A 27,966-nucleotide genomic window follows, 5' to 3' on the forward strand; every position below is an offset into this window, starting at 1 on the left:
TCTCCTTAATTATGTCATTCATTGTTCTAAAGCCTGCATCAAGCCAAACTTTGAAATAGATTGACTTTCCATTTAATCTTACTGTATTAATATGTATTGTGCAGCCCTTTGGTGTAACTATCGTATGAAGAATATTAGATCTCTTAATGTATGCTACAATAATGCTCTGCGCCGTATACTTAATGTCTCTAGAAGTAGTAGTGCCAGTGCAATGTTTATTGAACATGGTGTCCCTTCCTTTAATGAGTACATGCGAAAATCTACCTATGGTTACATGCAACGTATGTTGAATAGTGGTAACATCCTTGTTGGTTGTGTTTGCAAACATATGCTCCATAACTCCAAAATGTATTGTAGATGGAGAAGCATTCTATATATAAGTTTAGATTTTTCTTTTTCTGTTTATAAGTTTATTAATATGGATGATATTTCCGAAATAAAAAGAAATTGAATTGAATTGAATTACGTTATAAACGGCATGGACCGGGGTGACGATACATGGGTTGCGGCAAGTAGGGTCCAGTCATTGTATAAAAATACCACTTGCCCCGGTCCATGCCGTCTAGCTGCCATTTTATGCAATTTATAAACAATTTAACGTTTTTATTAAAATACAGTATAACCGCATGATTTATAGGGCTATAATTACGTTATAAACGGCATGGACCGGGGTGCCGATACATGGGTTGAGGCAAATAGGGTCCAGTCATTTCAGAAAAAGACCACTTGCCCCGGTCCATGTCATCTAGCTGCCATTTTATGCGATTTTAAAAGCTACTACAATTTAACGTTTTTATAAACAAGGCCAACAGCCATTAAGTCGCGTGCTACAATACATAGTGATACCGGACCGACAGACAGACCGACAGACAGACCGACAGACCGACCGACCGACATAGTGAACTATACTGACCGAAATTACTGAACATGTTTAAAAATGTTGAAATGTTTAAAAACAATTATATTTTTTTAATTTACACGTGCGTAGCCTGTCACTTTTGACGTGCTCGTATAACGTAATTTCTAGTTGAAAAGTAAGTCAAGAAAACAGAAATCGGGCAAAAAGAGTTGCCATTTTATGCAATTTTAAAACGTTACTACAATTTAACGTTTTTATAAAAAATGCAATATAACCGAATTATTTATAGGGCTATAATTACGTTATAAACGGCATGGACCGGGGTGACGATACATGGGTTGGGGCAAGTAGGGTCCAGTCATTGCATAAAGGTACTACTTGCTCCGGTCGATGTCAAATGACTATAGTTAAAAACATTATTAAACGGCATCGTAATAATGTTATTCTTTGTATATTGTTAGTTTATCCTATTCTTTATCACTGTGCTCAAGTATACCAAAATGACTATAGTTGAGAACAGTGTTAAAGGGGATCGTAAATTAATGTTATTTGTTGTATATTGTTAAGTTTATCCTATTCTTTATCACTGTGTTCAAGTATACCAAAATGACTATAGTTGAGAACAGAGTTAAACGTGGTCATACATTAATGTTATTTGTTATATATTGTTAGGTTTATCCTATTCTTTATCACTGTGCTCAAGTATACCAAAATGACTATAGTTGAGAACAGTGTTACACGGGATCGTACATTAATGCTATTTGTTGTATATTGTTAAGTTTATCTTATTCTCTATCACTGTGCTCAAGTATACCAAAATGACTATAGTTGATAACAGTGTTAAACGGGATTGTACATTAATGTTATTTGTTGTATATTGCTAAGTTAATCCTATTCTTTATTAATGTGCTCAAGTATACCAAAATGACTATAGTTGAGAACATGTTATTTGTTGTATATTGTTAAGTGTATTCTTTATTCTTATTAATTGTACTAAATTATTAAAAGAAACAGTAGTAAGCATAACATTTCCCCACTCCTACATTAGCATGGTAGGACATTGTAATGGTCGCATTGCTCTAGCCCGCTACGTCCCATTAGGACTACTCAATCAGAAGCTAAAGCAAGCAGCAGTTATAGTATCTAAGGATGACAGAAATGCGAAAATGTAAACTCCACTATAATTTATGGATTCCAGCTGCTAGACCCAAAAAACGTCTGGGAAAAGAGTCTATTAGGACATGTCATTCTAAAATTACAAATCCCAAAGCATTTCTTGTATTTATGAGTCCCATTTGACTATAATACTGACTTTTGACTGTAATTGTCAGATATTCATTGAATTATTATCAAAACAGTCTATTAAAGTTTGTGTTTGTAATAGGATACTTCACACTTGAAATATCTAGGATGATGAAGTGACCCCCAGACTTGACCTTATATTAACTATGCTCTGATCTATTACAGAGCCATTATTTATGTATTATGGCTCTGATCTATTAGATTGTATAGCGCCCGCAAGATAGACAGAGCGGCCCGCGCGCTCAATTACTATACAAACCTTATATTTTATGGCGGCGGCGACGAAGATGATTTTCAAGAAACTAATATTGAAGGTGGTGGAGATGTGTTCCTTTATTTTATAGGCTTAGGCCTAATAGGCCTAGTTATAAATAAAAAAATATCGATTAGTTACAAGCTTATGCTTGCAGGGGGTTGTAGACAACCCATTTAGTAGGTTAGATGAAGTATAGAAAACAATTTTTAGTAATTTTAAGGGGTGGGTACGATACGAAACTAGGCCTAGGCCTATATAGGCCTATATCCCTATTCGACTCTATATCCCTATTCGAGTAGAGTAGTAGCCTACTAGCTAGCTAGAGGCCTACCTGTAGCTAGTAGGCCTAGCTAGGAGTATAGCCTAGGCCGGATACAGGTCATCCTGGCTGGGGTGTCACGAAACCTAATTAATAATAATAATAAGATCATGAAACTTATGGCTTATGCCTATAGGCCTAGGCCTATATTATAACTTAATAAGACCTAAAAGATCACAAAACCTCTAAGACCCAACCAAGACCTAAGATATCACAAAACCTCTAAGACCCAACCAAGACCTAAGATTTCAAATTCTAAGAATAGCTATACAACAGCTTAAAAACAATAATTGTTTATCTAGCCTATATAGATAATTTTAATTTGTTAAGCCTAGGCCTAGTAGGTTTCATTTATTAATGCTTTTTACCATAAATTTAAAATTAAAAATTGAATACTTATTACAAACAGAAAGTTTGGGGTCCTCCTAAATACCAAGACCTACCAAAAACTACCAAGACCTGTCAATTTAAAGTGTTAATTTAAAGATATATTGTCCCCCTAAAAAAATATTTTTTTAAATTTTTTTGTTGAATATGTTATGTCTGTGAAGTTGGTTACTAGTTCCTAGTTCCTAGTTCCTTATTCAAATTCAATTAAAGGGACAGTCACAAATATTTTTAAAAACAGATTTTAATACGTAATAACTGTCTAACTGATTTGTTATTGCATCAACATGTTAGCCTTAACCTCCTCTACTTCTTCCGGTCAAAGTTCAATAACATTTTATGCATTTACACCCTCTACGGCGAATAAGTAACTAGCTTTTACGAACGTTATAATACTTGACCTACTTCCTTTTTTCAAAATATTTTGGTATGGATCGATCACCCTTGACCTACTCTTCCATTTGCCACCCCAGTTCCGCGAACTTTTTTGCGTCTACGCCCTCTACGGCGAATAAGTAACTGGCTTTACGAACGTTATAACACTTGACCTACTTAATTTTTTCAAAATATTTTGGTATGGATCGATCACCCTTGACCTACTCTACCAATTGCTACCCCAGTTCCGCGAACTTTTTTGCGTCTACGCCCTCTACGGCGAATAAGTAACTGGCTTTACAAACGTTATAACACCTGACCTACTTAATTTTTTCAAAATGTTTTGGTATGAATCGATCACCCTTGACCTACTTTACCATTTGCCACCCCAGTTCCGCGAACTTTTTGGCATCTACGCCCTCTACGACGAATAAGTAACTGGCTTTACGAACGTTATAACACTTGACCTACTTAATTTTTTCAAAATATTTTGGTATAGATCGATCACCCTTGACCTTTTCTATCATTTTCCACCCCAGTTCCGCGAACTTTTTTGCGTCTACGCCCTCAACGGCGAATAAGTAACTGGCTTTTACGAACGTTATAACACTTGACCTATATATTTTTAAAAAAATATTTTGGTATTAATCGATCACCCTTGACCTACTTTACCATTTGCCACCCCAGTTCCGCGAACTTTTTTGCATCTACGCCCTCTACGGCGAATCAGTAACTGGCTTTACGAACGTTATAACACTTGACCTACTTAATTTTTTCAAAATATTTTGGTATGAATCGATCACCCTTGACCTACTCTACCATTTGCCACCCCAGTTCCGCGAACTTTTTTGCGTCTACGCCTTCTACGGCGAATAAGTAACTGGCTTTTACGAACGTTATAACACTTGACCTACTTAATGTTTTCAAATTAATTTGGTATGAATAACATTATTTCACATAATTGTTTTCTTTGTACACTATAATGGGTAATGTATTAGGTAAAACAACTTAGTTAAAAAAATTACTTTCGATCAAAATTGTTGTATTCTCTTTACAACTTTTATACCTCATGGAAGAATATGTGCTTTTTAATTGGCAATATTAATGGTTAAAGGATTATTAATGAATATCTTAATTTTGATATTATAAAGTCTATTAGCCTAAACCGTTTTCAGGTATTTTTTAAAAACATTATTTCAACATTTATTTTTGTGCGCTATAGACGGGTACTGTAGAAAATATAGTTAAAAAAATATTGTTTGTATTGTGTTTAAAACGACTATTATCACTCAAGGACTAATGTGCGCTTGAATTGTTAATTAATAAAGGATTATTAATGAATATGTTTCAGGTAACAGTTGATATCATGAAATTTAAAAAATCCACATTAGTGCCTATTTCACCCAATTGTTTAGTTTGTGAGATATAGACGGGTACTACAAATATAGTTTTAAAAATATTACTGTATATTGTGTTTAAACGACTATTATCACTCAATGAATATTGTGCGCTTTTAAATATTAACAGTAACAGTATTAATGAATATGTTAATTTTGCTGTTATAAGGTAGTGTAAACTGTTTTTAAGTAACAGTTGCTGTAATGACATTTGAAAAAAAAAACATTAGTTCAGCTTTGTTTTTTTTTGTGCGCTTATAGATGGGTACTGTAAGATGATGTCATTGTAGGCCTATGTGGGTGATTTTTAATTCAGAGATTTGTTCAAACATTCTAGGTCTACAGTGGTAAAACATTTAGTAATTTATAGATTTTATAATAAAAGACATTTATGCCATAAACGATATGCGTAAGAACACCATTTAAACAACTTAATGTGATGCTTAACATTTAGATACAATTATCTTCCTACATCATATTACCTAGGAAACAAAATGCAATGGGAAAAAAAATTGCTTTTGACAGTTTTGAAAGAAATTATTGTATAATGTTATATAAGTTATGAAAGAGTAGTAATAGGCATATTTAAATTGTTAAATAAAAAATTATTTCAGCTACTTACAGTTCAACATTACATTCGTTACATTACAATTATTGTATTGTTTTTAAAACAGCTTTCATCACCCAGGGAATGTGCGCTTTTTAATTGTTAATTAATAAAGGATTATTAATGAATATGTTTCACATTAAAGGTTAAGGCATATTTCACAATATGTTAATTTTGTTGTTATAAAGTCTATAAGCCTAAACCGTTTTTCAAACACTATTTCACCCAATTGTTTAGTTTGTGAGGTATAGACGGGTACTACAAATATAGTTTTAAAAATATTACTGTATATTGTGTTTAAACGACTATTATCACTCAATGAATATTGTGCGCTTTTTAATATTAACGGTAACAGTATTAATGAATAATATGTTAATTTTGCTGTTATAAGGTAGTGTAAACTGTTTTTAAGTAACAGTTGCTGTAATGACATTTAACAAAACCGTCAGTTCAGATTTGGTTTGTGCGCTTTTATAAAATGGGTACTGTAAGCAAGTTTAAAAAGATATTACATTGGGATCGATTGCAACTGTTTATTGAAGTGGGGTGGTATTGAATGACTATGCAGTGTGTCGTCACATGTTGACGTAAGAAGTTATTTATTAGTTCTTAGTTTATATACTACGATAGAGCCTACTTTAAATGCTGTTTTAATTTCAGGTAGTCATGTTCTACTTGTGTTGAAAAGTGTTAATGAATAAAACGGAATAAATAACTTGTGGTTATCGTTTTTAACCAAACTGTTGTATTTGTGTTTGCTTCAGAAATTATCTTCTAGAATCGTAACAAGTCAAAACAAAACTAAAATGAATTCGCCGTAAAAGGACATAGGTAAAAGTTCGCGGAACTAGTTTGGCAAATGGTAAAGTAGTCAAGGGTCATCTACCCATAACAAATTAATTATTCGCCGTAGAGGGCGTCGATGCAAAAACTATTTGGAAAAAATTAAGTAGGTCAAGTGTTATAACGTTCGTAAAAGCCAGTTACTTATTCGCCGTAGAGGGCGTAGACGCAAAAAAAGTTCGCGGAACTGGGTGGCAAATGGTAGAGTAGGTCAAGGGTGATCGATTCATACCAAACTATTTAAAAAAAATTAAGTAAGTCAAGTGTTATAACGTTCGTAAAGCCAGTTACTTATTCGCCGTAGAGGGCGAAGATGCAAAAAAGTTCGCGGAACTGGGGTGGCAAATGGTAAAGTAGGTCAAGGTTGATCGATCCATACCAAAACATTTTGAAAAAATTAAGTAGGTCAAGTGTTATAACGTTCGTAAAGCCAGTTACTTATTCGCCGTAGAGGGCGAAGATGCAAAAAAGTTCGCGGAACTGGGGTGGCAAATGGTAAAGTAGGTCAAGGTTGATCGATCCATACCAAAACATTTTGAAAAAATTAAGTAGGTCAAGTGTTATAACGTTCGTAAAGCCAGTTACTTATTCGCCGTAGAGGGCGTAGACGCAAAAAAGTTCGCGGAACTGGAGTGGCAAATGGTAGAGTAGGTCAAGGGTGATCGATTCATACCAAAATATTTTGAAAAAATTAAGCAGGTCAAGTGTTATAACGTTCGTAAAGCCAGTTACTTATTCGCCGTAGAGGGCGAAGATGCAAAAAAGTTCGCGGAACTGGGGTGGCAAATGGTAAAGTAGGTCAAGGTTGATCGATCCATACCAAAACATTTTGAAAAAATTAAGTAGGTCAAGTGTTATAACGTTCGTAAAGCCAGTTACTTATTCGCCGTAGAGGGCGTAGACGCAAAAAAGTTCGCGGAACTGGAGTGGCAAAAGGTAGAGTAGGTCAAGGGTGATCGATTCATACCAAAATATTTTGAAAAAATTAAGCAGGTCAAGTGTTATAACGTTCGTAAAGCCAGTTACTTATTCGCCGTAGAGGGCGTAAATGCATAAAATGTTATTAAACTTTGACCGGAAGAAGTAGAGGAGGTCAAGGCTAACATGTTGGTGCAATATCAACTCAATTAGACAGTTATTACGTATTAAAATCTGTTTTTTTTTAAATATTTGTGAATGTCCCTTTAATTGAATTTGAATAAGGAACTAGGAACTAGGAACTAGTAACCAACTTCACAGACATGAATATGTTATTTTAATGTCACATCTCACAAAAAATTGGGTCTGAAAAAAATTTATTTACCTGAGAAAAATGTAATTTAAAGCAAAAAATGGTCAAATTGTCTGGAAGACAATGAGTTTTTGGGTAATTTAACTGTTTATTTTGTCTTTTTATAGGTGAAATAATTTGTTTCCCTCGTTTTTTTTCTTATGGAAGTGAACAACTTCATTAAAACTGCAAAATGGCCTATTCAAAGTCCGATTTTAAAAATCTTTATTTTTCATGATTTTGGGGGACAATACATCTTTAACGAAATATGATGTATATAGACTTTTCTAATAGCATTTCCAACAATAAAACCTCAATTATAGCGCGCAACGTTAATAGGACAGGAGACCACACTCCTTTGGGTTAAAAACAAGGATTATGAATTACGCAGAAAACATAAGTTGCAAGTTGTCTTTTCATTTATTTCTCACAATACTGAACAACATTTATCCAGCAAGCTGCCTGGTAATTCAAAGTAGTCCTACAATTAAACATGTTAACACGCTAAAGAACATATGTAACAGGTTTGCACTACTAGCGTCGTAGCTTTATCGCGTAGTATTATCCGGAGCTGCAGCACTGGCACAAACACAATAAAATCATCCACAAAGACAGTTCTTGATTTGGAAAAGTTAAATTCTTTTATTGAAGCTAGTAACCAGTCGGAAGGAGATATAATAAAAACAGTGTTACTATATTTAAAATAACATATCAGTGATCGATCGATCAATCGTATCATTAACGACAGTATAGGCTACTATTGCGTTGTGTCTAGTATAACAATCAAATAACTAATCAACTATATTAACTTAAAACAATTCTAAAATTAAGAGAGATAAAAATATAGATGCTTACCTAGTAACCAGTCGGAAGGAGATGAAAACCTTCACTTTGGGCTAGGCACTAGTAAGTGTCATCCATTTCCAGTTGGCTACTATGACAATTATTAACCGATGGTATATACATTTACCATAATATTATTTCGTAGTTTACAGAGCGATTGTATTGTAACTCGAGTCATACACATGTAATTATCAATTTAAAGTTCGGTTATACAAAAAAAGAAACTATTAAAAATGCAAATCAATTAAACAAAATCCCTTGTCCATTTATGAACTGACCCATACTGAAACATTATACACTAAATATTCATGACCATTTTCCCGCCACTTGGATGAGGTGACTCATCTATTTATAGCATGGTCACTTATCATTCCAGCTTTTACTTTAATGGGTCCCACAAGGTTTCTCAGATTCAAGTCAGATTCAGCAGATAAATCATTCAAGTATTTGGGTATAAGCATACCTGTTACCCTGTTACACATAGGTAACTAAAAAACGCCTTCACGGCAAACAACAGGCTATATACCGTTGTTCACCTGTGCGTGCAATTTATTTAAATTAGGAGATCATTCAGAGTACAGTTACGGTTACGTAAATACATACGAATCATAATAGGTATTCTTACACATACATTGCGTAAAAAATGTCCGTATTGCGTCAACTAGTATGACCATAGAGATATTATAATATCTCTATTGTATGACCGATAAAACTTGAACACAACTGCAAAAATGTATCAGCGACGCTCCATACCGAATATCGGATGTTGATTTTTATTTGGATAAAACATGATTGATTTTACAATATTGAACACAAGACTATTGGGCCCTGCGCTAAGACAATTTTGCCCTATTCATGAGACGATCGGGCCCAATGCTGAAGATGTCGGGACCACATTTTCTGGGTCTGACAACCACACTCTAATAGGCCAAATAAATGATGAATATAAATGATTTACAATTTAATCCTATTTTATATGGTAAATAAAAATTACAGTACTTGCAAATTCCTGGTTTCCATAACTGTTTTTATACACCTAATAAATTTAATAAACAAATACATTTTTTTTACACTTCTCACTTCAAATAGTAATAATAAAAAAATGTGTGACTAGCATATATTTGTGCAAACCAAGAACATCTGAGAAATTTATTTTTTTGCAAATGATTTGAATTTTGTCTTTGTATCTTAAAGATGTATTGTCCCTTTGACTAATTCCAAAAAAAAAAAAAAAAAAAGATTTCCAAGTGGGTCATTTTGAAGTATCATAATAATATAACTAAAATACAGACGTTTTTTTGTTAAAAAAATAACTGTAATTTCTGTATGCATAATCATAGAACTTCCTCGCGATCTGTGTGAGAATACCTTCTCAACCTTTACCAGTTGTAAACAATTCTAATTAGCATCATGCATAATGCATACTCGTGGTTTGAAATCTTTGTTTACATTCGGTCGCGGCGTTCGGTCGCGGCGATTTTCCAGATGAAATGTAATCAAATTAATTTACCTGTTAATTACGTAAACTTGTTGTTTTTGGCTTGAATTTTCAACTTAAAGTGAATAACTTTAATATTACTTTGATATGGCCAATTTAAATTTTGAATATTTTGACCTTCATTTTTTGTGTTTCAAGGGACAATACATCTTTAAAATAAGGATCACTTTTTTACATATTATGATTTAATACTGTGTATTATTTTTGTCTTTACAGTTTTTCAAATACAACAATCAATGATCGGACACCATAATGGAGGCAGGTACCAGTACCTACAAGGATCTTATGGATTCATTAAAGCTACATGATTACAGGTAAGATAACGTTCATATTACATAATTCTATCTGATTACAAATATAAAACTCCAGAGTTTATATACAGTGCGCACACCATACAAAACCCAGGTGTTCGTTGCCCTGGTGTGTGTAAACTCCAGAGTTTATATACAGTGCACACACCATACAAAAACCAGGTGTTGGTTGCCCTTGTGTGTGTAAACTCCAGAGTTTATATACAGTGCACACACCATACAAAAACCAGGTGTTGGTTGCCCTTGTGTGTGTAAACTCCAGAGTTTATATACTGTGCACACACCATACAAAACCCAGGTGTTGGTTGCCCTTGTGTGTGTAAACTACAGAGTTTATATACAGTGCGCACACCATACAAAACCCAGGTGTTGGTTGCCCTTGTGTGTGTAATTGTAACATAAGTTTTTCAGATTCTCTTCAGGTTTTAATCAACAGATTAGGTAGAATATTGTTATCAGTAGACATGTATACCCCTATTAATGATATCTTAAGTACTCTTGGATGGAGTAGACTTACAGAAAAATGGAATGAAAATATTCTTATAATGCTATTTAAATGTTTAAAAGAAATAGCTCCAAGATACTTAACAATATTATTTCAATTTACTGTAGATAACCATAATAAATGCACTCGCTCCCAAAGTAATAATGATTTATCTATTCCATTATGGAATAACTCTCAGGGTAAAAGAACTTTTGTTTATAGATCAACTAAATTATGGAATTCTCTACCAAATAACATAAAATCAGAACTCCATAATATGTCTTTGGCAACTTTTAAATCTTCACTATAGAAATCATATATGTATTAACCTTTTTGCCTTCACAATTGTAAATAGTTTTATATCTGTTTTCTTTCTTTTTGTTTTTCTTTTATATTTTATTTTTGTTGTAAATATGTTTACTGAACCACTTTGGAAATCAGTACATCTGTATTGAAAGTGTATTTCAGTTTAAAGAAAGAACAAATAAATAAATAAATAAATAAACTCCAGAGTTTATATACAGTGCGCACACCATACAAAAAACCAGGTGTTGGTTGCCCTTGTGTGTGTAAACTCCAGAGTTTATATACAGTGCGCACACCATACAAAACCCAGGTGTTGGTTGCCCTTGTGTGTGTAAACTCTAGAGTTTATATACAGTGCGCACACCATACAAAACCCAGGTGTTGGTTGCCCTTGTGTGTGTAAACTACAGAGTTTATATACTGTGCGCACACCATACAAAACCCAGGTGTTCGTTGCCCTGGTGTGTGTAAACTCCAGAGTTTATATACAGTGCACACACCATACAAAAACCAGGTGTTCGTTGCCCTGGTGTGTGTAAACTCCAGAGTTTATATACAGTGCACACACCATACAAAAACCAGGTGTTGGTTGCCCTTGTGTGTGTAAACTACAGAGTTTATACAGTGCACACACCATACAAAACCCAGGTGTTGGTTGCCCTTGTGTGTGTAAACTACAGAGTTTATATACAGTGCGCACACCATACAAAACCCAGGTGTTGGTTGCCCTTGTGTGTGTAAACTCCAGAGTTTATATACAGTGCGCACACCATACAAAAACCAGGTGTTGGTTACCCTTGTGTGTGTAAACTCGAGTTTATATACAGTGCGCACACCATACAAAACCCAGGTTTTGGTTGCCCTTGTGTGTGTAAACTCCAGAGTTTATATACAGTGCGCACACCATACAAAACCCAGGTGTTGGTTGCCCTTGTGTGTGTAAACTCCAGAGTTTATATACAGTGCGCACACCATACAAAACCCAGGTGTTGGTTGCCCTGGTGTGTGTAAACTACAGAGTTTATATACTGTGCGCACACCATACAAAACCCAGGTATTGGTTGCCCTTGTGTGTGTAAACTCCAGAGTTTATATACTGTGCGCACACCATACAAAACCCAGGTGTTCGTTGCCCTTGTGTGTGTAAACTCCAGAGTTTATATACAGTGCGCACACCATACATAACCCAGGTGTTGGTTGCCCTTGTGTGTGTAAACTCCAGAGTTTATATACAGTGCACACAGCATACAAAACCCAGGTGTTGGTTGCCCTTGTGTGTGTAAACTCCAGAGTTTATATACTGTGCGCACACCATACAAAACCCAGGTGTTGGTTACCCTTGTGTGTGTAAACTCCAGAGTTTATATACTGTGCGCACACCATACAAAACCCAGGTGTTGGTTACCCTTGTGTGTGTAAACTCCAGAGTTTATATACTGTGCACACATCATACAAAACTCGGGTGTTGATTGCCCTTATGTGTGTAAACTCCAGAGTTTATATACAGTGCACACACCATACAAAACCCAGGTGTTGGTTACCCTTGTGTGTGTAAGCTCCAGAGTTTATATACTGTGCGCACACCATACAAAACCCAGGTGTTGGTTACCCTTGTGTGTGTAAACTCCAGAGTTTATATACAGTGCGCACACCATACAAAACCCAGGTGTTGGTTGCCCTTGTGTGTGTAAACTCCAGAGTTTATATACAGTGCACACAGCATACAAAACCCAGGTGTTGGTTGCCCTTGTGTGTGTAAACTCCAGAGTTTATATACTGTGCGCACACCATACAAAACCCAGGTGTTGGTTACCCTTGTGTGTGTAAACTCCAGAGTTTATATACTGTGCGCACACCATACAAAACTCAGGTGTTGGTTACCCTTGTGTGTGTAGACTCCAGAGTTTATATACAGTGCGCACACCATACAAAACCCAGGTGTTGGTTGCCCTTGTGTGTGTAAACTCCAGAGTTTATATACAGTGCACACAGCATACAAAACCCAGGTGTTGGTTGCCCTTGTGTGTGTAAACTCCAGAGTTTATATACTGTGCGCACACCATACAAAACCCAGGTGTTGGTTGCCCTTGTGTGTGTAAACTGTGCGCACACCATACAAAACCCAGGTGTTGGTAGTACTAGTAATAAATACTGTATATGAGCAATGTTATTTTGCAATTTTTGAATTCAAATATTTTTGATTTTGCTTCTTTTTTAACTTACAATATCTACAAAGAATGTGAATTTTTGCTAGTAGTGTAAACAGGACAATTAAAATACTTTTTTTATGTTTTTAGTACAAGCAAAGAACTATTAGAATATGGAGCAGATCCAAATTGTATTTCAAGTGAGGATGGCGTTAGCCCTTTTCATCTTGCAGTGGGTTTAGACTCAAAGGCATCTTTAAAACTTGTTGAGCTCTGCATTCAATATGGTGGAGACCCGAATGTAAGGTTAGTGATTTCAGAAATTTAGTGGCCTGTCACAATTATCACAATTTCGAACAAAATCCAATTCATTCTCTAGAAATCCCTGAATGTTTTTCATCTGACACTAAATTGATATATATTAGATAATATAGATTGATATTATTATTGATAATATAGATAAAAATGTTATATATCACTACAGGTCTCATGAAGGAATGACTCCTGTTATGGTCGCTGCTAGTTGGGGACGTTTTCAAGCCTTACAAGTTCTCCTTGCAAACGGCGGAGATCCTAAGCTAAGAGATGAGGATGATAAGAATGCCCTCGATCACGCCATTGGAGCTGATAGCTGGGATTGTCGTCAGCTTCTGCAACAACATATAAATCGGTTTAAGGAATATGATAGCGACGAAGATGAACCTCTGAGTGAACCAAACTATCATTATGAAAGTAATATTTTCAACTTATTATAGTTCCATCAATTCTGAAAACAGTGTGTCACTATTTTTACACCCCTATTCAACACCCGTCCATACAACACAACACAATGTGCCTCTTTTAAACAATAATAATCTTCTATTTCAGGATATTACAGTACTTCATCATCGTCTTCTAGTCTTAGCTCATCAAGCATTCTGTTACCTGGTTCTGACAGTTTATTTGATTCGTCATCAGAAAGTGATGGTATATTTCATGGATTTGATGTGACATCACCAGATCACCCGTTTGCATTTATGAAAGCTAACCCTCTTCCAACTCAGCTGAATGAAACAGTCACCATTAAAAGAGAAGAAACTCATGATAAAACCCAAAGAGTTCATTCACCAGTGGACAATAACAATGAACAAATCCAAAACAATGAACAAACCGAGTCCAACAATGCACCTTTGGAGTTTATTTATCATGACGAGGAATGCGGAGTATCATTAATTGAAAAAAGGTGCTCTTTAAATGACTCAACAGATGATACACAAATTTTACAGAATGATTCGTTCGAGGAAACCGTGATCTACGACTGGCAAGATGTGTTTAAAGAAAAAGAAGGAAAAAAAGAAAATTATTTAGATGAATTAACATATGAACAACTCCACCTTGAGTTAGTGTCGTATGGATTCAATCCTGGTCCAATTACACCTACAACTAAAGAAATATATTTCAATAAGCTGATGAAACTAAAAGAACAAAAGACGAAAGACAGCAAAAATGATAGAACATCAATAGGTAACAAACTGCTTCCTTATATATAAATATTATAAGTGTTCTCATTAAAACCTCTAATTAATAGCGTTAGCTAACAAAATACTGTCTGTTGAAATTGAAATATGAAATAGAAAACTATATATGACTCTATATGTACCAATTAACATTTAAATTTTAATCTTTATTTGTTATTGATACTAACAAAAAAGATTAAACTTGTGTATATTCTAAAGGATAATATTGAGATATAAATCTTGTTTTGTACCAAAATATAGAATATTCACAAGAGCTAAATGACCATGTGAAAGATTCGACCAATGCAGGTGATGACGAAGAAGAAATTATGTGTGCAGCCTTCAATAATCCAGATCCAGGACGCAAATGGAGGGAGGGTGTTGTGAAATCCTCGTTCAATTATTTACTGCTAGATCCACGTGTTACACGAAACTTGCCACAGAGGAGTAAAAATCTAAGTGATAGTGAGACGTTTGAAACATTTCTTTCTGCAGTTTTTTACATCGGTAAAGGCAAGAGAGGAAGGCCGTATGCTCATTTTTATGAAGGCCTTGAACAATTACGCAATCCTAGGATGAAGGTATTCTAAAAACTACTTTTTACGCTAGGAAAATTGTGCATGCTTAATAATAAAGTTTATGAGAAATGTAATTTATATTACTGTACAAAAACGTTCTGAATAATCTTTATTATTACCGTACTTGGATTAATAATAATGTTCAATTTATATAGTGCAAAATGCTATATAAATAGATTAAGTAGTTACTGTATCTTAAAGGGAAAGAAAAATAATCTGCCCAGCAATAATGCTGAAAATGTATGATTTAAAATGTCTTTTTTTTATATATATATATAGCCTAGTGATAAAGTTCAGCACATTGTAGACATTTGGGAGTGTGGACTTGGTGTGGTGTCATTACATGTGTTCCAAGGAGTGATACCAGTAGAGGCTTACACACGTGAAGCTTGTATGGTGGACTCTCTCAGTAAGTTATTGTTGAGCCAAGTGGTTGAGCTAGTTCTACAAAAATGGTTCAAAAAACCACAGCCATAATATCGGCACGGTACTTTCTAAAGAAATACATTTTGATTTCAGGTCTAGCAAGGCTTACAAATGTACGCCGTGGTGACTATTATGGTGTCACCAGCACTTGGCAGTCAAGTAAACAAAAGAAGCTTGGATCTTATCTACTACACAAATGTATGCAGATATTTTTAATTGAAGGTGAACGACAGATCCGTCCTGTTGACCTTCATGGTGGCAATAAATAAGTAGTACAGTACCTTGGTATTTGCTATAAATATACCAGATGTTTAATGTACATGCATATTTTAAAGCATGTTTACTGATTGTTAGGTTATAAATTACATTTTATATTTGGTCTTTTAACTAGATACTCTCATTATCCAGATAATATCTCATTGGTTCCTTATGATGACATTGCAAGAAAACATTTGGAAAGATAATTTTATCATGTTTTTTTATATTGTCTTTAACAAAACTTAACATAACATTCCATTTTAAATTTTTGATATTTAAACATTCTTATATTGATAAAATTTTATAAATTTTTTTTTTATGAAAAACACTTCTTGTATGATGTAATGTTAATTTTAATATGTTTTTTTTTTTTTTTAATTTAGTCCTATTTTTGTTTGTACTACTACTTGTAATAATATGTTATGGTTATTATATTATGTAATATTTACTAAGAGATACTGTATAAATATTGTCAGTTTTGAGATATAAACTGTCAACTAGGAAACCATAATATTAATGTCATAATATTCTTATGATCATTTTTTTTATCACACCAGACGTATTCACTCAATTTGAAGGTTTTGATTTCTAATTTATTTTGACTTATTTTTGTTCTGTACCAAAAGAATGTCCAGAATCGGTGCTTTAACTTCTTTGTATATACTTGTACATTTGTTATCTTTTATAACGCATGTTTACACAAAATTTGTTTTTTATTCATAATTTGCTTTATAAGGTGCCATTTACAGAAATAAAATAAGAATAATTAGAGTTAGCAAGAGAGTACTGAAGCTGGTAGCTTCAGTAACTATACAATAACTTCAACGAAATTGCTATAATTATCCTACCAGAGTGGTATAAAAACAATTTTCCTTCACTTTGTCTTTATCAATTATGCTTTGTAGAAATTGATATGTTTATTTGAAATTGACATTTTATTTTTGTACATGCATTTTGTTTTTGTACATGCATTTTGTTTTAATAAAATTGAGACATTTTATCAGCTTGTTTTTATCATTTATTGTATGAAAGACACACTACTGTATACAGTATATACCACATTTATAGCTCATGCTCGAGTGCACACAAACAAAAACAACCAGTAAACAAACACAATGCGATATTCGCTGCAGCACCGATCCACACACACACACGTACACACACAGATCGCTGCTGCTGAATGACAAGGTACGTACCTGGGAAGTCTTGCCGTTTGTGTTCATTTTTTTCGTTTTTTATGCTTTAGAAATTAACGACAACCATCTTATTTTTAGATTTAAGGTAATGCCTTTTTTATATAAATCGTTGCCAATAATATACAATTTATGCAATACTAGGCCTATGCCTATAATGACTAGCTAGGCCTAGCCTACTACTACTCTGTCTCTCTATCTAGCCTAGCAAGCTAGCGGCCTAGCCTACTAAGTAGGCTAGTAGTAGTAGGCTAGGTCTAAGCCCAGCTAGTTGATTCAGAGTTAGCGCCCTTGTTGCTTGGCATATACTTGTTTCCTCTAGACCAGGATAAACTGTCTCGGCCAAAGTAAAGTCTCCATGGAGAGGAACTAACAAGATGGCGGCTGCAATCAACCAATCAGATATGCCCTAAGCAATACGCACTACTACGCCTGTTTTGAGCCTATCTCTGCGTAAGAACAATACGCAACGCAGCGTGTTAAGCGTATAAACGTTCTATATGATCCTTGTATACAAAAAATGCTAGATTACCAAGAAATTATTCATTATTGCGATTAACTAATAACATATTTAATTTTATAAAAACTTCACTGTGCTTTGACAAGAATATGTGTTGTAATTTATGTGATCTTAATGTATTATATAAGATTATTTTTTATATTAAATAATGTTGTTGAACACATTTATGGCCGCCATCTTGTTGGTTCCCCCTCCTGTTGGAATCACTTTTCAGTCTGGAGTATGCCCTCTAGCCTTCGCCTTACGTCTCACTGGCCCCACCTAAAGCATGGAGGTTTTATTTTATACCTCCATGCCTAAAGTCTACCCAAAGTCAACTCCGCCCCAAGTCAACTCGGCCTCACGTCATCTCGGCCTCAAACCAAAACTCAGCTGACGTCAACTCGGCCAAAAACTAATCGGTCAACCCAGCCCCATTATAGCCTAGTATGGAACGAAAAAAGTGCTAATAGTTACTATTATAATGGTAGGATTAGTAAGGCAGGCTTACACATAGCCGCAGGCCTAGACAAAAAATTTAATATAAATTACTGTATAACAGTTTAACACACTCGGTCGTTTTTCGTTTAATTGGGTGCTGGTCAACCCGTACCCAAACTAACCCGTACCCATGCCAACTCGTACCTACTTTGGCTAACCCGTACCCATGCAAACTCGTACCTAATTATTGGCTTACTCATACCTACCTGTTTTTTTTTTATTTTAAAAGTCTCGGAGAAATGTGTGCTAATAAAATGACCATTGATTGTAAACATCGTTTAATTAGGCATATTTATTTGTTAACATTCATTTAAATGTATTTATAGAGAAACATACGTTTGTGTCTTTTATTTACGTAGAGAACATTTAATTAAGAAAAATTCATTTTACTGTAAGTATAGTATTACAGTTCAATTAAGCCCAGTTAAAGTACCAACAATGTATCATTTAGATTTCACACTTGTTTTTGAAAATGTTATACGCGTGAATACAACTTACAGCGATCCTTTTTTTCATTTAAATATGTTGCTATATGTTTATTATCTAGGATAAGAAAGGGTCTTGAATGTGATATTGATAAACAACTTATTGATCCTAATGGAAGATTTGTATTCGTAAAACTATCAATGCAAGGAAAACAATTTATAATTATTAATGTATATGCTCCCAATGATAGCAAGAATAGGAGTACATTTTTCAGAAATATACATAAAAATTATAATCTATTTGTGGATGACAATTGTAAAAAGATTATCCTAGGTGGTGATTTGAATTGCATCATGAACAAAGATGTAGATCAAAAGGGGAGTATACATAGAACAGATAATTCAGTTCACACATTAAAAAAATGTCATGAAAAATTTTAATCTGGATGATGGATGGAGAATAATGAACTCCAAAAAATGCCATTTTACATGGCGACAAAAAGTTAGAAAAATTGATCGTAGACTTGACCACTGGTTAATATCGGACGATTTTATCCTTTGTGGGGACATTATATCATGCGACATTCGCCCGGCAATTTTAACCGACCATCAAGCGGTGTCTATAAAGTTAGACTTACACGAATCAAGGCGCAGTCCTGGTCTCTGGAAGTTTAACAATAATTATCTAAACGATGAAATTTACACGAAGTCTATAGAAAGTATAATTAAAAATAATATTTCCGAACCATTAAATTCAGTTTTATAATGGGAACTTATAAAATCGAAAATAAAAGAATTTTCAATTGGCTACGGTAAGACAAAAAATGAAAAAATTAATATAAAAAAAGAAAAATTACAAAAAGACATAAATATATTAAACCAAAAAATCATCAACAATGATGAAACTGATGAAAATATTGAAAAAAATATTAAAAACTAGAGGGTACTCCGAGAGTACAAACCTCCGCCTACTGTAAAATTCCCCTACATAAAATTGTCCCGGAAAATATATATATATTTTTAAAATTTGTTTTAAAAATAAAAAGGCTAACTGCACACTACAAAGTTGTGGATGAGAGTTTGGTGTAATGGGTATGTATCCAGCCTTTCACAGTTGAGATTGCTGGTTCAAGCCCCACTGAGGTTATTTTTTTTTTTATTATTATTTTTTTATTTCTTTTTTTGTTTTGTTTTTTGTGGACCTTGATCTTTGACCCTGACCTTTCAAAATTTAACCACAATTATATGATGAGTCATTGATCATTGTGGCTAAGTTTGGTGAGATTTGGATAAAAACTGTGGCCTCCAGGCTGTTCACAGACACACACACACACACAAACATACAGGGGTGAAAACATAACCTCCTTGGTGGAGGTAATAAAAAAAGGAAACTTGAATCTATATACGATACTGAAGCAAGAGGTGCAGAAATACGTTCCAGAGCAATATAGGTTGAAGAAGGTGAATGCAATACAAAATTCTTTTTTAGAAAAATCAAATAGTAAAAAAAAAAAACAAATAAAGGGCTTGCGTACTAACGGAGTCATGGTAACCAACCCAACAGATATCCTTAGTGAACAAGTATCGCACTTTAAAAAGTTATATGCAAATAGACAAGTACCCCATGAGCAGATCAATAGGTACCTTGCTGAAACAAAAGTGAACGTAACGTAAAGTTTGTGAAGGTTTTATCACTATTGAAGAGGAATGTAGAAATGTGCTTTTAAAGATGGAAAATAATAAAACTCCCGGTTCAGACGGATTCAGTGTAGAATTTTATACCTTCTTCTGGGACCATATTGGAAAGTTAGTTTGTAAATCAATAAACGAAAGTTTTGAATCACAGGAACTCTCATGCTCACAAAGAAGAGGCGTAATTACGCTTTTGTTTAAACGACATACTGTAATTTAGATAACTGGCGACCGATAACGCTTCTTAATACAGATTATAAAATCCTCGCTCATGTTTTGAGCAATAGGCTACGGCTAGTTATTACGTCCTTAGTTAATTCGGATCAAAAAGGTTATATAAAAGGGCGTTTTGCCGGAGAAAATGTTCGTCTAATGGAAGATTTACTTACATATACGGAAAAAAATGAAATTGAAGGGGCTGTGTTGGTCCTAGATTTTAGGAAAGCATTTGACTCCATCAATAGAGAATTTATGTTTGCAGTTTAAAAAACAATAAATTTTGGTAACTCTTTTTGTGAATGGGTCAAAATTCTATATAATAACGTTGAATGTGTTACGGTCAATAATGGATGGGTGTCTGAATATTTTAATATGGGAAGGGGTATACGTCAAGGATGCCCTCTATCGGCGCTTGTATTCATTCTTGTCGTTGAAGTTATGGCATGTAACGTAAGGAATAACAACGTTTATAAAGGTATTAAATTACCAAATTTAAATGAACATGTACATAATATAGAGGCTAGAATTGGCCAATTAGCAGACGACACTGTCTTGTACGTTGGGGATGAAAATAGCCTTCATAAAGCAGTCAGCATAATCGAATCATTTTGTCTAATATCAGGGATGACTTTAAGCAAGAAAAAAAAAAATTTTTGGAATATATGTAGGTTATGACTAAGAGTCATGTACACGTAAGAATAGGATACAAAATTATTAGAACTTGAAAGAACGTTAAAATTGTGGAATTCAAGAAACCTTACATTGTACGGTAGAGTAACAGTGTTATAGTCATTGGCGTTAGCAAAACTAACTTATGCCGCTAACATTATCTGTGTACCACAATATGTAGTTAATAAAGTCAATAGTTTAACATATGCGTTTATATGGAAAAACAAACGCGCGAAAATAAAAATAAAAACATTAATGGGTGATAATAGCGAAGGTGGGATCAAAATGCCTGACGGTCTACATGTGAAAGCATTAAATGCGTTGTGGGTAAAAAGACTGCTAAGTAATGACGAAGGAAAATGGAAAATTATTCCGAAGTTTTGTATTCAGAAAACATGCCAAGAAAATATAATATTTAACATGTCTAGCCTACAATCTAAAAACATTGCGTATGATATGCCAAAATTTTACTACAATATGTTGCAGGCTTGTACGGAATATAACAAATGCAATAAAAACCCAGTGCAAAGTTATGAAGAAATAATGAATGAGCAGTTGTGGGGTAATTCCTCGATACAATTAAAGCATAAATCACTACTGTATAAACATTGGATCGACAGTGATATCATCTTAATTAAAGATATCGTCAAGAAGAATCAATTTTTAACTTCAGAAGAATTGAAAATTAAATTAAAATGTAAATCCAATTGGCTAAACGAATACTCATGCATAATTAAGGCGATACCTAAAGAATGGAAACATACTATAAAAATATCAAATAACTGTATCTTGTCTTCAATATTATAGATGATACTGCTGAAAATCGGTTTAAAGTTATACAAACAAAAACTGTATATTTAAGTTTTGTAAAAGAGGTATTTATTTTACTCCTTGCACAAAAAAAATGGGAACAATATTTCAATGATAATTACATAGATTGGAAATCTTGTTGGCTAAATAAAATATGCAAAATGAAAGACAAAGTAGCTGAATTTAATTATAAACTGTTACATAAAATCTTGGCAACACTTCATGATTCAATCACTTTTATGTTGGTTCGGTGGGGTTTGCTATGTTTTTTTGGAGGTTTGCGGGGGTTTGCAGGGTTTAGCAATACCCTATTTTTCCCGCCAAATTGGACGCCATATTGGATTCTGGCATGATGATGTCATCGTATCAACTTGATTCATCAACTACTATGAGAAGTAGTTATTAAAGTATGCCTCTACTAATTTTAATCATTAAAACACAACTGAAAGTAACAAAAACTGTTAATTGATTTTCCCTATCCCCTATATATAGGTATTTGTGTGTGTTAATAGGAATTTGTGTGTGTTATATAGGCCAAAATTTAAAAGTGCCGTAAGAAATTTTCCCCAAGACCCTGGGATGGGGATTTTTTTTCTGACATTCTATATGGTATACTCTATCAGAAAAACCAAAAAAAAATTTTCCTTTTTTCCCGCAAATGTGTATATTAACTGTTCTGCACCCAGGCTAATTGGTGTTTAGGTCATACATTTTTAAAACAAGCTTAAAAATGTGTTATAAAAAAATGTCATGGGTCTCACCATTTATACTTGCCGAAAAACATAAGTGGGTGGCACGTTTGGAAATGATATAGGCCTATGGCATTGGTTTGTTATTTTCTAAATCGAGCATGGCCTTTAGATTTTTTAGCTGCGACTGTTTAAGTAAATCTTTGTGAGAGGGTTGGATTACAGTTATTTTAAAATTTAAGATACAAACATAATAATGAAAAGGAATGATTTTCTTTTTTACATATATAATATATGGTAAACACAGTAAATATATTAATGCATCTTTTTCCATTTAGAAGGAAAAACCAAACCAATAGGTTTAGATCTATTATTTTTCAATAACTCTTATACTGTAGTATTGAGTTAAATGCATACAGTAAGTGTCTATTAAACATGAATAGAAAGTAGTAGTTCTGCATCATTTGCCATTATTTTAAATGGCCTCAAATCTTAAAAGTTGCATTTATACAAGTTGCCATACCAGGTTTCATGCTTCTAACCAAAGTTGGAGTATCGACCCCTTTTTTGGAGCAAGGAACCCCACTACTAGTTGATGAATGTTATTATTAGTTGTGATGAATAGTCTCAGTTATGTGTTTGTTAGATACAGCAGGGAGACCTCCCTGGGTACAGTAGGCCTAGGGCCTATATATTTTGATAAAAGGATGTTCCCAGAATGAATAAAAGTATTCTTAGATATATTAGATAGATATTATTAGATTAATACAGTGAAATAAAAATGTTTATAAAAATTATAAAATATATTTAAAGTTATTTTATTAATTTGCTTCGCTTTTTGCGTTCCATGGGGGCCGAGTTGACTTGAGGCCGAGTTGACATGGGGCCGACTTGACTTGGGGCCGATTTGACTTGGGGCCGATTTGACTAGGGGCCAACTTGACTTTGGCCGAGACAGTTTAGGGTCGACTTGGATCGAATTCCCAGCCCTACTACTAGTTTGTTTAAATCAGGCAACCTGGTGAGTAAGTGTTAAATTGCTAGTGTTGCACACAGCACTATTTTAACTATTCTATTTCTATTTTTAAAAAAGTTGTGCATGTTGCCATAAGGATTTTGTGCTCAATGATTTTTTAGCACAAAAGTGCAATTTGGAAGCAAAACAAATACAGTAAAGTATATAGATTTTTTTTTTCTCCTAAGTAATTGTCTGTTCATTTAGGCCCCGGTTCGTAATGCCTAAATTCCTCATTTCAAAATTTTTACTCGCTATTTTCTTATTGAGTACAATTTAGTAAATTAAGTCTGATTGAATGTCTAATTTGTGTAAGAAGCTATCTTAATACATTACTATATTCATTTTGTTCTATTGTAGATTTTAAAACTTCATCACAATGAGCAATACAAGTAATAACATATCAAATAGTAGTTCGTGTGTGACTGCAGATCTCACCTTCCAGTATGATGAATCACTACCTTCACTGCCCCTACCTAGCCTACAAAATACTCTGACCAAATACCTCGATTCAGGTAATTAATTAAACCAGTTTCTTTTCATATATTTCAAGTGACCTATCTATAATGTTTAAAGATGTATTGTAACCCCCAATAGCCCCCCCCCCTCCCCGTCCCCAAATCTGAAAAATGAAGTTTAATTACATAAGACTTTGAATAGGTTATTTTTTAGTTTTAATAAAGTTAATCACTTCCATAGAAAAAAAAAGAAAAACAAATTTTCTCATTTTTAAAATGACAAAATAAATAGTTAAATTCAACCAAAAACTCATTGGCTGGCAGTCAATTTGAATATTTTTTACTTTACATTTTTTCAGGTAAATACATTTTTTTTTTCTAATTTTTGGTCAGAGTAGATAACTATTATGTGACATTAAAATGGCATATTCAACAAACATTTTTTTAAGAATTATCTTTTCAGGGGAACAATATGTATCTTAAAATTGTTAATGTTCTTTCAGTAAAACCGTTTTTGTCAACAACTGAGTTCCTTGCTTACAAGGAACAAGTGAAGAAATTTGAGGAAGGAATTGGAAAAACAATTCACAGTAAACTTGCGCAAAAAGCCAAACATTCCAAAAACTGGGTAAGGATCTTTTATTAACTTTGATTTTAGTATCTTTACTATGAGTTGATTACAACCCATACCCTCTGTCATTCCCTTGTCTTTTCCAAGTATTTTGATCAGTATTTAATCAGAATTAATGAAGCTCATTATCAAACATACAGACTAAGTAGGCTATACTTCTATGTTACTGTTATTGTATACCATTTTGCTAGTGTTAAACCGTTTGACTTCATTATTTATTAGGTTCATGAGTGGTGGGAGGAAGCATACCTGAATGGTAGAACACCGACTGCCATTGTTGGTAATATGGTTGGAGTACAACCTAGCCTGGATGATATCTGGCCACCAGAGATGGGTTCGCAACTCTCCAGAGCATCGATCTATATCTACCATATGCTAGGCTATTGGAGTATTATTAGAAGGTGAGAGAAAGTGCTGTCTAGACTCCTTCTTCCCGATGGCATCAAATATGTACACACATAACTCTGAAATAACGAAAGAAGTTCAAAATATTTGCATACTTAGTTTGCTTTTGAAGGATTTTTTTATTTACATAATAGTTTGAATTGAAAGCAGAAGGTACTGAAAACTTTATGTTATTATTCAACGTTAAATTAAAAAAATCATATTAACAGTCTTGGTTTTAAGCAGACAATTTCATTACAAATGTTACATAAGGTGTCCATGAAGCATTATTTAATATATTACTGGGTATTTGCATTCATGATTTATATTTTGCTGGTACCATGCTATTAAACGCTGTGTAATGTATTCTTCATCTTTCCTCCGCAAATTCCACAATTGTCCTGGCAGTGGTGGTGGGGTTTCATTGCTTCATTTAAGACATTATAATTAATATTATTATAATATATATATTATTATTATTATATAAAATTAATATTGTGTATTGATATCCATTCAGTGTTTGTGACTTTCAAAATGTGTACATTTGGGATGCTTTTGCTAGATATTAAAATCTATAACTTTACAAACAAGTTATCAAAAAATATTTCTGTTTCAGGCAATTATTAGCTCCAGCTGGTAGAAAGGATAAACTATCGATGCATCAACTTCGTAGCATATTTAATTGTGGACGTATTCCTGGAATTAAACGTGACCAACTCATTAGATCTTTTAAAACAGGTTAAATTCTCAATACCATTACCTACAATATAACGTAATTGCCTACCAATACCAGTGTTCAAGCCCAGTCTGATGTAATAATAAAACCTATATATATATATATATATATAATATACATATATGCAGTGCACTTGCACGATGAAGGGCTAGTGTTGCCCAAAAGCTCTGCTAATTTTTCTGGCTGTTTTACTTTATCGTTTTGATTTAGCTTTTCGCTTTTTTTTTTGTATCTCCATTGAGATCCAGCCATTGTCATTTTTTCAGTAGTTTGCCTTTGGATTTATAATATACATATAAGAAATATTTTACTAATTTATTTTAAAAATACTGTTTTTTAAGTATTCATTTGTGATCCTGCCTCATTGCCTCATTGCCTCACTTTTGTTCTGTTTTCTTGTTTGTATTTGTTATTGCAAAATAAATGATACGATAAAACAACTCTGCTCTCTATTGTTAAACAGTGATTAAATGATCACCTTCTGCTGGATAGACCACCCTCATAAAATATAGTTGAAATACAGAAATGAAACAAAATTAATGTGAAATGGTTTATTATTTCAGAAAGGGAAGGTGCTTGTGGAGGTAATCACATAATTGTTATTTGTAATGGTCACATATTCAAGATGTTTCCCCTTGATAAAAATGAATGTGCTATCTCTTCACATGAAATATTCAGGTATTTTATGCATCTTACATTATTCATTATTTTAAGATTGTGTTTTGCATTAAAAACTATTTTTAAAAAACTAATAAAAAGTAGGGCTTGAATCTATTCTTGGGAATCAGCACAAGCTTGGTGGTATAGATGTACCAGGCTAGCTGGACGTCGTGGGTTGGAGTCACATCCGAGAATTAATTGCAAATTAAGTTGTAGCCAGTGGTGCAGCCATGATCTTCCTGACGGGAGGGTGGCTAAATTCCCCAAGGGGTGGGTGGGTGGGGGGGGGGGTCCTATGCAAGCATCACTAGGCTGGGGTACAGGGGGGCCATCAAGGACCCTCGGTGGGGTCCAGAGGGGCGAATCCCCCATAAGCAACGCGTTCTATCGTAATTTGAGGCCATTTTAATCATATTTAGGGTAGCAAACTTTTTCCATTTTTATGGTACATAAATAAAATACTGTGTGCAAAACACATTGCACGAGGTCCAATGCGATCACTGTGTAAATTCATTCTTTCAATTTAAAAAATAAAGTGTCCTTTAAAATTGAATATGCTGATATTTATCTGGTAAATTGTAGCATAGAAAATATATGCGAACGTAAAACGTACCCACGGCCCAAGAAGTATGCCATTAATTGCAGAGGCGTATGCTGGTTACTGTCTGAGAATGTGAAAATTGTAAAGTCGTGAGACCAATACCCTTTTGCTGATCTGTAAGAAAATTTTGAATAATAGAGCTGCTCGGTCCTCGGAAAATGCACTTATTAACTTCGAAATAAGAAATGAAATTTATAAGTATCCATGCTTTATGGTTGGGGGCTGAGTTAAGAAAATGTTAAAACTAGAGCTGCAGGTCTTCAAAAATTACATTTATACTTTGAAAACATGAGACTTAGAGGCCTAAAAATGTGGACCTTTTTGCCTTTATTGGGGTGGGAGTGGGTGGTGCGTAGGTCAGATTTAGCTGAGTTGAGCTGGGCCCATGTTGAACGATTTGTACAAAGGGACACCACTAGACAAGTGTGTACCTATTGTTTAGTTAGATCGCTGGCAATAATGCATGCATATAAAGTGTATAGCCCTCTGACGTACTCGCAGTCAAAATAGAACGTCGCGCTTTTCTAGGCACTGAAGCTACAAAGTGAATGTGAATGATTTTTGCCGTATATTATATTCCCCAACGAAAAATACTCGTGTTCCACGGCGCAGGGGCTAGGCTCCCTGATGAGGTGGGTGGGGGCTAGGCTCACCGACGAGGGCTTGAATTGCTCTACTGAGCACAAAATATTATATATAAAAATAAAATTTGGAAGTATAGACATTTTTTAGAATACAATAAGTAAAAGTATGCATGAATGCATGCATTAATATACTATATGTATTAATTCTTACTATTAATATAATATTTTGTGACAATGT

The 27,966-nt window shown here is 34.0% G+C and overlaps 2 protein-coding genes across 5 annotated transcripts in view; both read left to right on the top strand.

Moving 5' to 3' along the window:
* Positions 1–27,966, top strand: part of LOC144853804 (peroxisomal carnitine O-octanoyltransferase-like) — a 159,707-nt gene that overhangs the window by 120,076 nt on the left and 11,665 nt on the right. The window contains exons 1-6 of one of the 3 annotated variants that reach the window (XM_078711642.1): positions 17,128–17,150; positions 24,035–24,189; positions 24,636–24,760; positions 24,986–25,164; positions 25,764–25,885; positions 26,447–26,561. In XM_078711642.1, the coding sequence (XP_078567768.1) occupies positions 24,054–24,189; positions 24,636–24,760; positions 24,986–25,164; positions 25,764–25,885; positions 26,447–26,561 (677 nt within the window). In that variant the 5' untranslated portion in view covers positions 17,128–17,150; positions 24,035–24,053. Of the gene's footprint in view, positions 1–17,127; positions 17,244–24,034; positions 24,190–24,635; positions 24,761–24,985; positions 25,165–25,763; positions 25,886–26,446; positions 26,562–27,966 lie in introns of those variants that run through there. The other 2 variants (XM_078711641.1, XM_078711643.1) reach the window with 2 other exon arrangements.
* LOC144853808 (uncharacterized) lies at positions 2,422–16,956 on the top strand. 2 transcript variants are annotated; one of them, XM_078711647.1, is made up of 8 exons: positions 2,422–2,475; positions 10,173–10,270; positions 13,355–13,510; positions 13,689–13,936; positions 14,072–14,707; positions 14,962–15,281; positions 15,558–15,687; positions 15,798–16,956. In XM_078711647.1, the coding sequence occupies exons 2-8, from the start codon at positions 10,209–10,211 to the stop codon at positions 15,971–15,973; spliced, it is 1,728 nt and encodes a 575-aa protein (XP_078567773.1). In that variant the 5' UTR covers positions 2,422–2,475; positions 10,173–10,208; the 3' UTR covers positions 15,974–16,956. The 2 variants fall into 2 exon arrangements, with proteins under 2 accessions (XP_078567773.1, XP_078567774.1); XM_078711648.1 differs by lacking the exon at positions 2,422–2,475 and adding an exon at positions 2,581–2,597.

The sequence above is a fragment of the Antedon bifida genome, chromosome 10, assembly GCF_963402885.1.
Source record: "Antedon bifida chromosome 10, ecAntBifi1.1, whole genome shotgun sequence".
In the NCBI taxonomy this organism is placed as follows: domain Eukaryota; kingdom Metazoa; phylum Echinodermata; class Crinoidea; order Comatulida; family Antedonidae; genus Antedon; species Antedon bifida.

Coding starts and splice junctions, on each gene's coding strand:
- LOC144853808 (XM_078711647.1), top strand. CDS start 10,209: ATGGAGGCAGGTACCAGTACCTACAAGGATCTTATGGATTCATTAAAG. Junction 14,708..14,961: donor AAATGATAGAACATCAATAG/GTAACAAACTGC, acceptor ACCAAAATATAG/AATATTCACAAGAGCTAAAT. Junction 15,688..15,797: donor TTGTATGGTGGACTCTCTCA/GTAAGTTATTGT, acceptor TTTTGATTTCAG/GTCTAGCAAGGCTTACAAAT.